Consider the following 13,208-nt stretch of genomic DNA (forward strand, 5'->3'; position numbering starts at 1 on the left):
GAAATATCTGACACCCGCACTGTTTGATGCAACGATCTGTGTCTTTGTTGCACTTGTCGGAACAGAAACTGGGCATGCTGGCACTGATTAATGAGGAGAGCCGCTTCCCCAAGGGCACAGACTTCACCATGCTGGAGAAGCTGCACGGTCAGCACGCGGTGAGGTCACACATGCCCCTCTCTCCATATTTCCCGAAGCCTCATCTCTCTTTCCAGCAACCGTTCTCCAACAAGAGACAACGAAGCCCTGTGGCTCACGGGTCATCTTTCTTTTACGATTTGATGTCTGGAGATAGCGTCCTGAATGAAAATGGTGAGAAACCGCAGTCTCCACTTCAGTGGGTCTGCGGGTCTGGAAAAGTCCCTTTTAACAGGCAAGGTCAAAGGTTGAAGTCAAAATCCTCAAGGGGGGGCAAAATAAATGACAGCCATGCCTTCGAGCATTTTCTTACTCTTGCCTTTCCCCTCGCGCAAATGATCATGATAAAATATAAACTGTTTTCTTGTTATTCGAATTATGTGCGTGTGTACGCATGTGTGTGCTGGGCTTTTCCTACCATTGCAAACCCCTGCGGCTGTTTGCAGAAGTGTGACAGCTTCCTTTGTTTCACGGATTACATTTGTCATGAGTGAAAAAATCCACTTTCCACTTTCATCATTGCGGACCGCTGTAATGATTTTGCCAATCTTTTTTTTTCCTCTCTCGATAGACGAACCAATTTTACACGAAGCCAAGAGTGGCCGACCACCAGTTCGGCATCAAGCATTACGCCGGAGAGGTACAACGCCTTGTGCAGTGGCCACTTAGCCTGCCTCGTGCGCGTTTCATTGAGTCCTACGTGACCGCGCCGCGCTCTGGTTCATGAAAACGTTATTGATCTAATTTTCATTTTGTAACGTCACAAAGGAAGGTGTGTTGCAGTGGTGCTGCTGGCCCATAGGAGGCCCTAAGCAGCAATAATGTGTGGATGGGGAGGGGGGGGACCCTTTCATTTTATAAATGCCGAGTGAGATGACGGAAGAGATGGCAAGAGATCTGCAATGAGATGAGAAACATGTGGGCAAAAGATAGCGATGTAATAAGATGAGTTAAGAGAGATCGAGATGAGATACAAATATAGGAATATGAGAGAAGAGAGCTGTAAACAAGATAAATATGAGATAGGTTAACTTGCTTTCTCATGTTAATTGGCTTCTTTATGTTCATTGTATCCGAATTCAAGCTGATATTTCATCAATGGATATTTTCTGCATGAATCCAGGGCCCCTAAAGCTTTTGCTTACGGCTCATGGCAGCACTGGGATGGTGGCTTTTGCAGTGGCACATGATAGTCATGAGTCCGTCGCGCTGGTAGTTGGGGTCTGACCTGTTGCGCTAGGAGTGATGGGGGTATGATATAAAAGACATATACCCTTGTCTGTTGATAGAGTTGTGCAATAATTACCTTAAATACATTTTAATGTTCGTTTAAAAAAAATTAACTTGGAATATTTTTTAAAGTAATTTGTCCATGTCAACTTTCGCTGCTATACTTTTTCTGAATATCGATTATGTTTGTGCACTGTTTTCAATTTCTTCTGTAACACAGTTATTGTTTCAAGAATTTATAATCGGTTATTTTGTCTCCGATTTTCTATTCGCTTCATTGTTGTGCTTAGTTTTTTTATTATTTCTTTGTTCATGTTGGTGACCCAGGTTACACTTGCAAATGAGAATCCTCCTGATCTCTTGATTTGTCGCATGGGTTAAACAACATTGACTTGAACCGAGCGGCGGGGTTAAATGAAGCTTGGGTCGTGATGGTGATCATATATCTCAGATCGTGCTGGTCATGTATCTCTCACTCATCCGCTGTATATTTGCATTCATGGTCACAAGGTGCTGTATGATGTGAGGGGCTTCCTGGAGAAAAACAGAGACACATTCCGAGACGACCTCCTGAACGTCTTGCGGGAGAGTGGGTGAGAGTCCCTCCCAGCCAAACACGTGTCTCCGTCCTCGCTCACCCTGTCCTCCCCTTTCTTTCCTGTCTTCTAGCTTATTAGGGTGGCCATCTCACTGCCTTTAACTGCCAGTATGAGTTTCATCAGCTGTAACGTTCAAAATTCCACGAACCGTGGAGAATGGAGTCTGCTATTATAGTGGTGATTAAAATAATTATATTTTCATAAACGGTTCACTACCATAAGCTTGAACAGATCTTTTATTCTGAACGGGCATGCCTGGGCATTAAATTGTTTTGTACTTTTGTTAAGCGTTAACCCGGACTGATATCTTTTAATTTAAACCATCGATGTAAATTAACGTATGGAAATAACAACAGTACAATCATTATAAGTGCACAATTGAAAGTAATCTTGATGTTGTCAATTGTTTAAGTGCGTTTGGAAGTGAAGTCTGTATCAGCAAGGAAACAAAGTAGTTTGAGTGCTTTGGCTGCACGATGAAGTCATGGGTACAGTAGGTGATTATGTGAACCGTGCGTTTTTGCTCTTAATCTCTCGCCAAGGAAATAATAACACAGAAAAAACAAACAGGTTTGGGTTTAAATTTGCCCGGCGGCCGGGCTGGCAGTGTGGCGACTCCTCACTCTGCGCCGCCTCTTTGTGCAGAATCGACTTCATCTACGACCTGTTTGAGCGCGTGAGCGGCGGGGGAGGCGAGGAGACCCTGAAGGCGGGAGCCAAGCAGCGACGGCCGACCGTCAGTTCCCAGTTCAAGGTGATGTCCACGGCCCTTTTTTACGTGCTGAACTTTGGGCCTTGCAAGCGCCGTCCGAATACGAGTTTTTAAAGCGTTTCGTTGCAGCGTTGAAGCCAAACGTGGAGAACCTACAGCCCTCCGATTAGCACGGTTGGCGACATACGGTGCAAAAGAAGTTCAGCGTACATACACGCAGCCTGCGACTTCATTTTACATGGCCATTAACGACATAAGGTGCATTAGAAACAGATCACAAACGATATTTATCCATCATTGCGAGCATGTTGGCCACAAGAATCAGTACCACTGTGTTTCTAATTTGATTGCACTCAGTCGCTTCTGTTACTGCAAGGACCTAAGTGAGAGTGTGTGTTAATGTGTGGGCTGCAAAAGGTAATTGAAATTCTAATTCCGACTCTTTCTGTTCTAAGCGTAGTAAGTTTAAATTTTGCCTCAATGTACATCTGGCCTAGGGGACACTGTGGTTAAAACTATTGACTCACAATCAGAAGGTTGCAGGTTTATAACCCACTTGCGGCTCGACTTGGCAAATTTTCCCTCGGGGGTAGATGAGGAGCACATAGTGAGCGAGCCATCAACATTAATTGCCATGATACCACTGAAAACACAATTGGTATAAAAATGAGGAAAGACCAACTCAGAGTTAATTCTTTAATGAGTGCAACTGCTTGAATAAGACATGATTACTTTGCTTTAAGAACATCAGTGGTAAAAAACACTTTGTAGAGCTGTGCTTTTTAATTAAACAGTCAGTGGCACACAATTGGATAATTGATTTCCCAACTTGCCTCTATTATCTGGGTGACATCATTGCCAGGTCATTATTTCGAAACGACGGCTCAGGATTGCTTGCTCACAGCAGTAGCTTAGGAAGTCTCCATGCGGAGCTGCATGGTTTATTGCCACTGCAAGTGTGAAATGGAGTATCTGTTCTCGTGCTCATGTTTTGTGTGCGTTCGCCCCGGACTCCGCATGTCCTCTTCTCCAGGACTCTCTGCACTCGCTGATGGCGAGCCTGAGTACTTCCAACCCATTCTTTGTGCGTTGCATAAAGCCCAACATGAAGAAGGTGAGACTCTATGGCAGGCTGTGCCTTTTCGCAGAGGCTGCCACCTAATTATATATTTGAAGCTTTCGTGACTGCAAGGATTAATACTCTTTGGTTTTTTCGGTAAAGTCACGTAGGTAAAATAAAAATAAAATAAATGAAAAAAATAAATTAAATCACGACGCTTCGGAGGCAACACAAGCTTCCGTCTTCAGGTGGAACAGTCACAGCAGAATAGCTGTATCAAGTGGAGAGCTCTGAGACAACCAAAATTATATACAGGTTAAGGGGGGGGGGAGGAGCCAGAAAGGGACGTGGGTGGGGGGGAGGGCTGAGTTAAGCCGCCTTTTGTTATGCTGCAGGGGGTTCGGGGGGAAGACATGCACGAGTACATACAACCTACTGAAAGCAATGGAAATGGCTGTACAATTATAAGGCAGCTAAAGTTTGACTTGGTTTATAACATCTTTTCAATGATAAAGTATTAAAGCTTTCGTGACTGCATAAAATTACTCATTGGTTTTTTCGGTAAAGTCACGTATGTAGAAGAGGTGGTCCTTTTTTGAGCTGCCGTTTTGTATGTGTAAGATGTGCGTGTTTGAGCTGCCGCTCTCGCTCTGGCCCCTCCCCCCCTCCAACCGTATTTCCTTTTTAAGCTTCTGTTCATCCCTCCGACCCCCCCCCCCCTCTCTCTCTGCCTCCCTGTCCGTCTTTCCTCCTTACCTCTTGGTGGACTTGTATATGTATTTCTACTGACCGTGTACCTCGTATTTTTCATTTTATCTATGCTGGTATGTGCAATCCAAAGGTTGAACACGAAATTTACACTCCTCTGAAATTCGTGGTCCGCCAGGAAGTGTCTAACTGTGTTGTTGGCCTGACTGGATGTGCTTCACATAATGTTTTTTCAGGTTTGTTGAATTCTCGTCTCTCATCTTTTTGTTGTATTTACCTCCGTGATTTGTTCTTGACACCTGATGAAGTTCGCTTGCGTTGTGATCGAAATGTCGTGAATGTTTTTTGTTTTAATATAATTTTATTGTATTTCTACATACGTGACTTTACCGAAAAAAACAATGAGTAATCTTTTCAATGGTTGATGGCTGCAGGCGTTACCAAAAAGATTTCCAAAATTCTAAACAAACACAAGATCCAGGTCTGGTTCAATACAGTACACAAAATCCGTGCTCTGATCCCATCCGTAAAGGATGTCATTCCTGACTTACAGTACCCCGGTGTTTACAAATTGAGTTGTACCTGCAGTGACTGCTATATCGGGGAGACGAAATGACATATTTCTGACCGAATTCGCGAGAACAAATCAGATTTGAAACACGGCAGCACGAATTCTTCGGCCGTGGCTGATCATTGTTTCAACACAGCGGGTTCTCATGACATTGTTTTCTCCGATACCAAAGTGCTCTGCAAACCTCCCGGTTATTACCAAAGATTTGTCCATGAAGCGATCCAGATATACAATCATAGACACAACTTCAACCGAGAGGATGGTTTCAAATTGAGCAACCATTGAAAAGATTTTATAAACCAAGTCAAACTTTAGCTGCCTTATAATTGTACAGCCATTTACATTGCTTTCAGTGGGTTGTGTGTACTTGTGCAACTCTTCCCCTGAACCCCCTGCAGCATAACAAAAGGCGGCTTAACTCAGCCCTCCCCCCCACCCACGTCCCTTTCTGGCTCCTCCCCCCCCCTTAACCTGTATATAATCTCGGTTGTCTCAGAGCTCTCCACTTGATACAGCTATTCTGCTGTGACTGTTCCACCTGAAGACGGAAGCTTGTGTTGCCTCCGAAACGTCGTGATTTAATTTAGTTGTTTTCATTTATTTTATTTTTATTTTACCTACGTGACTTTACCGAAAAAAACAAAGAGTAGGCTGGCACCTCTTCAATGTCCGGTAAAACCTTAATATATGATCCTTATGGCAGTACCCCGGGGTACCAAATCATACTAAATGGCCGAGGCAATTAAATATTTTATTTCTAGGACACTATTTTTTTTCCAGGGATGTACTTCACTGCGCGACTGGGGTGCCAATCAATCTGAAATCAGTGCTACTCCGCGATGTCGAAACGCCAAACATTAGCATAAAAAAAATCTGTTATCGAAAAATGCAACTTTGAATAGTGCATCGTGTACAGCTCGTCGAGATGAGTCGATTGCCGCATCGTCGACCATCAACAGACTAATAATGACTGCATCACGGACATTATGCGAGAGTCGGGGTACTATGATACCCCGGGGGCTACCGCCATAAGGTTCATATAGGGGACCGCAAAGCTCCGTGGGGGGAATTTGATACCGGCTGACCACGTGGCTGCACTTTCCTCCTTGTCTGTGTTGTTCTCTCTCTTTGCACAGTATTCAGTATTCGTTCTCTCTCTTCCTGGAGGTTAATTTTGGGGATTACCTCCCCCCCCCATTTAATATGAAATACTGTATCGACAGGATCTTTCCATGTGCAGTCTTGGTTTGATCTGTGGGGGGGAAATATGACCATTTAAAAGTCATGTAAAATAATAATGTCATTTTTCCTCACATGTCCATGTTGTGGTAGTTTCATTTGAGTATGCCGAATGTGAAAATCTGAAGGAAGTTATGAATGTAACAAAACTGTATTTGTAAGAGTTTCCATACAATTTTAAGCACAACCAATTTCAACTCATGGTGGACCCTTTCCGAACTGACGTCGGTGAAAAATGACATCGGTGAAACCCGAGTCATGAATTAATCTCTTTTTAAGCCAACCGCAAGAAATTGCTACACAGACTGATGTAATGAAAGGCAGCTTCCCATTTATAGATAATTAAAAAAATAACATGTGATCACTGCTTACTTCAGACAGCATGGGCTCATTACGCACTTGTTCGCCCACAAGTGCGCAATGCCAAGAACCCAGCGTGGTGCTGATCGGCATCGCACGAGGTCAGAGCCAGCCTTCCTGCAAGGGACCCTCTGGTCAAAATGTGTTAATGTATTTTATTGTGGACTGTACCAAGATTTGCACATCATGGGCTCCCTTAGTGCATCGGTTTTGTTTATTTGCGGTTGCACCGCACAGCTCTCAGCTGTGTTTTCGGGTTGTACCGATTATTGTCCGGCGTGATTTCTCACGTTTCACTCCACGTGCTCGGAACATCTTCAGGTGCTGCATATTCAATTCCTGTCAAGCACGCGTGCAACAACCAAATGGCGCGGCAATGAGTGATGTGGGCTCTCTTGGCGAAATAGCACAGGTTGCTTAGGTTGCGCCGCGCACCTGTGATCCAGCGCTGTGGAGGCCGAAGGCTCGGTGGATCAAACATGTTGTGAAACTCTTTTCCCGTGGGCGTCGAGGTGCCATACCCTGACTTTTTTAGAAGAAGACAGTTGAGCAAAAGTGTGGACTCCACCTTTTCCGTCGGTTTTCTCTGAGTGCTCCGGTTACCTCCCACATGTAAACACTCATGAATTGGCTGCACACATCTAAATATATAGGGGACCACAAAGTTTGACAATTGTTGGCTCTGGCTCATCACCTGGCTTGCGGCCTTCCCACCTGTCTGTGGTTCCTCATGCCCACAAGTCGTCCTCTCTCTTCGGAGTGAGCGAATGCCGTGTGGCACGTTACTGGCTGAAATTATTATTGCAACCCTGGGTTTTGCGGTGCAAATGAATCCGCGCTCTCAGACTGCACCCTCTCGCCCCTCCTAGCCCCACGGCTCCTTTTGCCAGTGCACAGCTCTGCCGCGCTGCTATAAAGTCGCGGCGCGAGTTATTTACAAGCTCTCGCTCATAAACATGAGCGTGACGGTCAGCGCCGTGCATCCTCTCGACCCGATGCTACAGGCAGGAGTTGCGCCGACTGCTGTGTGTCCGTTCTCGAGTTACGTGAGTGAAACAGAAGCCGGTAATTGTTCTTGAGTACTATCAGCAGGTATCTGACTGAAGCTACGGGAACGTTTTTAACCGCGTTAATTTTGTGTCGCATTGCAATCTGCTGCGACATTTTAACCGCGGTTTTACTGTAAAGCTCTCTGATATGTTCTCGGGTTGTGCCTCGTGCTATTCGGTATGATGTCCGGCGTTTTGCTCCACATGCTGGTAGCTTCTTCAGCTACTTCTTCAGTTTCTGAATTCCATTCCTCAAGAAGCCCCCCAGCATGTGGAGCATAACGACGGACAACATGCCATAACAAACACAGTATAACCTGGAGGAAAAAAAATGCGGTATATCATAAATGAGCTATTGATATTTGCCAAGTATATGTGGTGCGTTCTAATTTTATGGCGCGTAAGATGGTTCTTTTGTGCACTATGTCTTAGCCAGTCGAATGTAGGTCACGTCACAGAACAAGCTGTGTGGCAGAGTGTATGTTTTGAGTCATTACAAAAACATGAAGTCCTGTAAGATGCTGCCGATGAGTCACCTGGCCGCTTACTGTGGAAATGGCTGCCGGGGCTGGGTGTGGGTGATTTATTCCAAAAGTCCTGGCAGAAATGACTCTCTTCATATTCATTCATCATCGTGGCTGTTTTCTGTCTTAAAGTACATGATCAGTGTTGTAATTGCAGCATTTATTCGATGTTATTAAATGTTCACAGTGCTGCGCTTATATTTAGCAATATGAACTCAGTATGTTAAATGCAACAAGTTTCACACTTAACTTACAATTTAACAATCTTTGAAACAGCGTATTCAACCAAACCATGCGTTAATTGTGTTTTAACCGACCGTTTGTGTTGCTTTATATAGTTTCCAAATTTTGCTAAACCCTGTTTGATTTAGTGTGATGTTCCGTCTCTTTGTATCCCCTGGTATATCTGTGTTAATTCCCCCTACTTAAGTATATATATATCTGTGGTTATGTGTTTCCTCTACCTGATGATGATTGCTTGTGTTGCGATCGAAACGTCGTATGCTATTATATAATTTTATTTTTTATTATTTCTACGTGACTTTACCGAAAAAAACAAAGAGCAACATGCAGTGTTTCTATTGTATTTATAGCTTGCATTCATTGTCATTTAATTCGATGAATTTAATTCCGTTGCATTTATTGTAACTGCATGCCACTTATTTTGTGACAATGCAACTTTCTTTGTTTTTGGAAAAAGTGTTCAATCAAATACTAAAATTATACGGTTGCTCTTTTTGTTCAACTAAATGCTGGGTTTTTTTTTAGAAGAAAACACTTTCGCTTAAAAGGTTGCACTTCTGAGAGCCGTAATAAACGTTCTTACTATTTTATCTGGGATCGTTTTAAACACCAAATAGCAGACAATATTTTCTATGCATGGGACTGTAAATAACATTACATTGTCGCTGTTGCTAGCAAGGCAAACATAAAAACAAACATTTCTGTGCGCAATCTTGCGTCTCGCCCCGCCGATCCCCGCCTGCAGCTGGCCCAGCGGTTTGAGCACGTGGTGGTGCTGAACCAGCTGCGCTACTCGGGCATGCTGGAGACCGTACGTATTCGCCGCGCCGGCTACCCAGTGCGCCGACCCTTCCAAGATTTCTACAGCAGGTACCGGCGCCGAAAACACGACGGCGCTACCGGCCTGACGCCGCGCCAGTTCCACTCCTACATCGCACAGACATGGCAACAAAGACGCGACACCGAGAAAATCTCCGCCACGTTGACGCTCGGCCCGCATCAAGTGGACGCAGCGCTGACACCACAGTGGTGCCCATTGCCGGAACTGCACCATTGCAGTACCTGACACGACATGGACGATACCCGCTCGCTCGCCGGCAAAATCGTCGACGACACCACACTAACGCCATTGTCGACGCCGCACTCACGCCACGTTGACCCCAAGCTGGCACCGCACGAACAAAATCATCAACATCGCTGCCAGCTACCTCACTGATATTTCAACGATGAAATCTCTAACACCGCACCCAGCGGTGCACCAGCATTGCATCGACAAGGTGTGAGGCACCACAACCAACACTATGCAAACACCATCTCCTGCACCACCATCGTCATCGCACCTCCATGCTGCGCCCGCACGTGTAGTGTCGTGCAAACCCGCGCCTCTCTGCCTCCGTTACCGCTTCCCACTCTCCTGGCACCTTCGCCGCCGCAGGTACAAGGTGCTGCTTGGGAACCGCGAGGTGCCCGACGACCCCAAGGGCAAGTGCATCGCGCTCCTCCGCGTGTACGACGCGAAGAATGCTGCCTGGCAGCTCGGGAGAACCAAGGTGCGTAAGACGAGAGATGCTGCGCTGATGGCCGACTTCTTTCTGTTTGTATTTTTCAACGGCATCAATTTAACTGTGAGCACATCCTGTGACGAGCTGCTTTGCCGCATTTTTTTTTGCTTCGCCGAGTTCATTAATGTATTATTCATTATTCCATGGAGACGTTGAGGATTTTATGAAACATGATCCGTGGAACATTGAAAACCGCAATGCTAGGCCTGTGTAATGTATGCGTGGGTGAGATATTGAGACTTGCACGAAGTTCGTCGGCATTGGGGCTCCTGTTCTTGCGTTGAAACAGGAGGGGGCGCTCTTCTGTCACCTCTGGTTTATCAATGCATTGCAGGTACCCTGCAATGCATTCTGGCTGTTATAGTATCGTAGTATCTAAAGCGACCGCATATGCAGCAGACGCTGTAGAGAAACAGTGGGCGCGTTCATTGCATGAGGGGAGAGGCAGTAAGTCGTAGGCAACCAAAACAAGAAAGTCTTGAACGTGGACTTGAATCGTAGCAAGGGATTTGACAGCACGGATGACTGGGGAGTTCCAGACCCTGGGGGCAGCAGAGGAGAATGAGTGATCTCCCACTGGGCGAAGATTGACGGGGAGCTTCAACTGCAGGCGTTGGTTGCCGGGGCAAGAGAGTGCATAAAAGACAGAAGAGCGAGATGAGAATGGGACGAGTATAATAGCGCATGGACGGGAGTACTAGGGAGATGCGAGGGATAGGAAGGAGAGTGCGTGAAAGGGAGTAGACGGATGAGAGGGGGGGAGTAGTACGCAGGGGCGCATCCATGGATGATCTTGAAGACGTTGCCAGCGTGAAATGCGTCTGGGATTTGGATTGGGAGCCAACGGAGCGAGCGTAGCGCTGGGGCGGCGTGATCTCGATTACGGGGCTGGGGGATTTTGGGAATCCGCCATGATGGTGCACGGGGTGACGCTCGCGAGCCGTGCGCGTGTCGTCTCGCCAGGTGTTCCTACGCGACACGCTGGAGCAGAACCTGGAGAAGCTGCGCGACACCGAGCTGCACAAATCCGCCACTCTCATCCGCGCGCATGTGCTCGCCTACCTCGCAAGGTCAGCGGATTGTAGGTCAAAGGGCAGGGGTCAGCAGTGGATAGAAGTCGCAGGGCTGCATGTGAACATGTTTGCGCTGCCTTTTTTTCCTGTTGCTTGTCTGCTGCCTCCACTGTGCAGGTGGATCTCGGTTGCGCTGTGCGGCACTCCAAAGCGTTTCCCATGTTGAACCGCACATTGTTCGCCACAGTGCGGTATTGCTCTCCACGTGCTGGGAGCTCCGTCCAGAGGAGGTTTATCGAATTCAAATTAATTCCGAGTGTAAATAATGCCTTGGAGCGTTCATATGTTGGATTAATGTGATATAGATCGACAGCAAATGGAAAATGTCACGGCATTTATGCCCCGCATTTATCACTATTTAGTGGATGTTACATGTCCATATGCAGTGCATTGTGGTTATGGTTACTTCCTCGATACGAATAGACTTTTAAAATCACCTTTTGTATATTTACGTTAAGATTAAATGATTAGCCGCATCCTTAACATGTCCTTCAGCTCCCAAATGTCAAACAAAGAACTTTAAACGCGCACATTTCAGCACAGCGCAATAACATACGTCATGTGCGGGCATTTTTTGTGTACCATATACAAGCGTGTGGATTACATGTGCTTGGCATGTGCAAGCGCATGTGTGTATATACACGTGCATCGTGTATATCTGAGTGTACACATTATGTTCATGCGATCATGTGAGTGTGCAACGTGTAATGTGCATGCGCATAGTTGTGCGTGCATTGTGAACCTCTATATCATGTAAGGGGCGCCACGTTGTCGAAATGTTAACTACCTCGCCTGGTTTACAGGAGTTCATGGGATCGATGCCGACCCCTGACGCCTGTTGTATATTTGGAGTTTCCATGTTCTCCCCGTGGTCACGTGGTCCTCCGGTTCTTGCCTCCACATTTAGAAACATGCGTTTAGAGCAGTCGTTCTTCACCTTTACCGCAGCCTTGCACCCCTTTGATTCTCAATCGTTAAAACAATAACTACATAGGTTTGATGAAACAAAGTAGTTGTGTTTACGTGCCCGTGCTTAATTTGTGTATAGACGATTTACCTTCTGACAAAAATCTGGCATGTCTCACACCCCAAGAAAGGGCATCTTGCACCCCCAGGGTGTGCATGCACTCCAGGTTAAGAGTATTTGGCTGCTATACGTATCCCCACAGTAAGCCACTTTGTTGAGCTATCATTTGTGGCCAGGTTGCTTCTGAAAAAGAGCTATATAGCTCAGTGGGCCTTATCTGGTAAAATAAAATAAAAAAAATGTTCACGGTGTTATGTGCGTGTGTCGTGCTTGCCGTGGAGCAGGAAGCGTTTCCGCCGGCTGCGTGCGTGCGCCGTGGCCGTGCAGGCGTGGTTCCGCTGCCGCTCGTGCCAGCGCCGCTTCTCCAGGCTGCGGGCGAGCGCCATCACGCTGCAGAAGCACCGGCGCAGCGCGCTGGCCCGCCGCCTCTACCGGGCTCTGCTGGAGGAGAAGCGTAGGCGCGAGGAGGAGGAGCGCAGGAGGAGGGAGGAGGAGCTGAGGAGGATGGAGGAGGAGCAGTGAGGATTCGCACCGCTCGGATGTTGGGGTTCGAGTCTGGGCTTTAGCTGCCCAGGTTCTGTTGAGCTGATGGTCTCGGCGTGGTGACAAAATTACTGAATGAAAGCAGAAAGGAAACATCCCGTGAACTATGGTTTTGTACTTGGTTTGGCTAAATTCCAGCTCTCAAAAATAAAACGTTGGATTTACTTTCTCGCGCTGAAGATGACTTTTTGTGGCAGAGGTATTCAGAGCGGGCCACACTCCCCTACTGTGTGAGCCATTCGCCAACGAGGGGCTGCACTGCTTTGCGAGAGATCCAAATGTAGTATTCAACTCGCTACATGACACCTCCAGGGATTAAAATGGAGAAAAAAAACACGTGACAAAGGGGGCTCATCGATACAATTAAAGACGGTTTTTAAAATTGCTTAGCTCATGAAATACATTATGCGTCACAATTCACATTGTCTAAAAATATTTGTCACTTTGCAGGCGAAAACTAGAAGCAGAGCTGGCTCAGAAGGTATTTATCCACATGACCTATTCGCACCTTTTCCATTAAAAATAAACACACTAAAGCCTTTGCAGCGCATGACACAACTCACAGCTGGT

General features: G+C 46.3%; 1 protein-coding gene across 1 annotated transcript in view; it reads left to right on the forward strand.

The window, feature by feature from the left end:
• LOC116938635 (unconventional myosin-X-like) overlaps window positions 1–13,208 on the forward strand; it is a 75,664-nt gene that overhangs the window by 44,989 nt on the left and 17,467 nt on the right. The window contains exons 15-24 of the mRNA XM_032946023.2: window positions 66–158; window positions 710–778; window positions 1,879–1,961; window positions 2,613–2,721; window positions 3,713–3,793; window positions 9,179–9,303; window positions 9,869–9,983; window positions 10,959–11,065; window positions 12,380–12,613; window positions 13,089–13,119. Of these exons, the coding sequence (XP_032801914.2) occupies window positions 66–158; window positions 710–778; window positions 1,879–1,961; window positions 2,613–2,721; window positions 3,713–3,793; window positions 9,179–9,303; window positions 9,869–9,983; window positions 10,959–11,065; window positions 12,380–12,613; window positions 13,089–13,119 (1,047 nt within the window). The remainder of the gene's footprint in view (window positions 1–65; window positions 159–709; window positions 779–1,878; window positions 1,962–2,612; window positions 2,722–3,712; window positions 3,794–9,178; window positions 9,304–9,868; window positions 9,984–10,958; window positions 11,066–12,379; window positions 12,614–13,088; window positions 13,120–13,208) is intronic.

The sequence above is a fragment of the Petromyzon marinus genome, chromosome 4 (assembly GCF_048934315.1).
Source record: "Petromyzon marinus isolate PM22_M1 ecotype Great Lakes invasive population chromosome 4, UKy_Petmar_22M1.pri1.0, whole genome shotgun sequence".
NCBI lineage: Eukaryota > Metazoa > Chordata > Hyperoartia > Petromyzontiformes > Petromyzontidae > Petromyzon > Petromyzon marinus.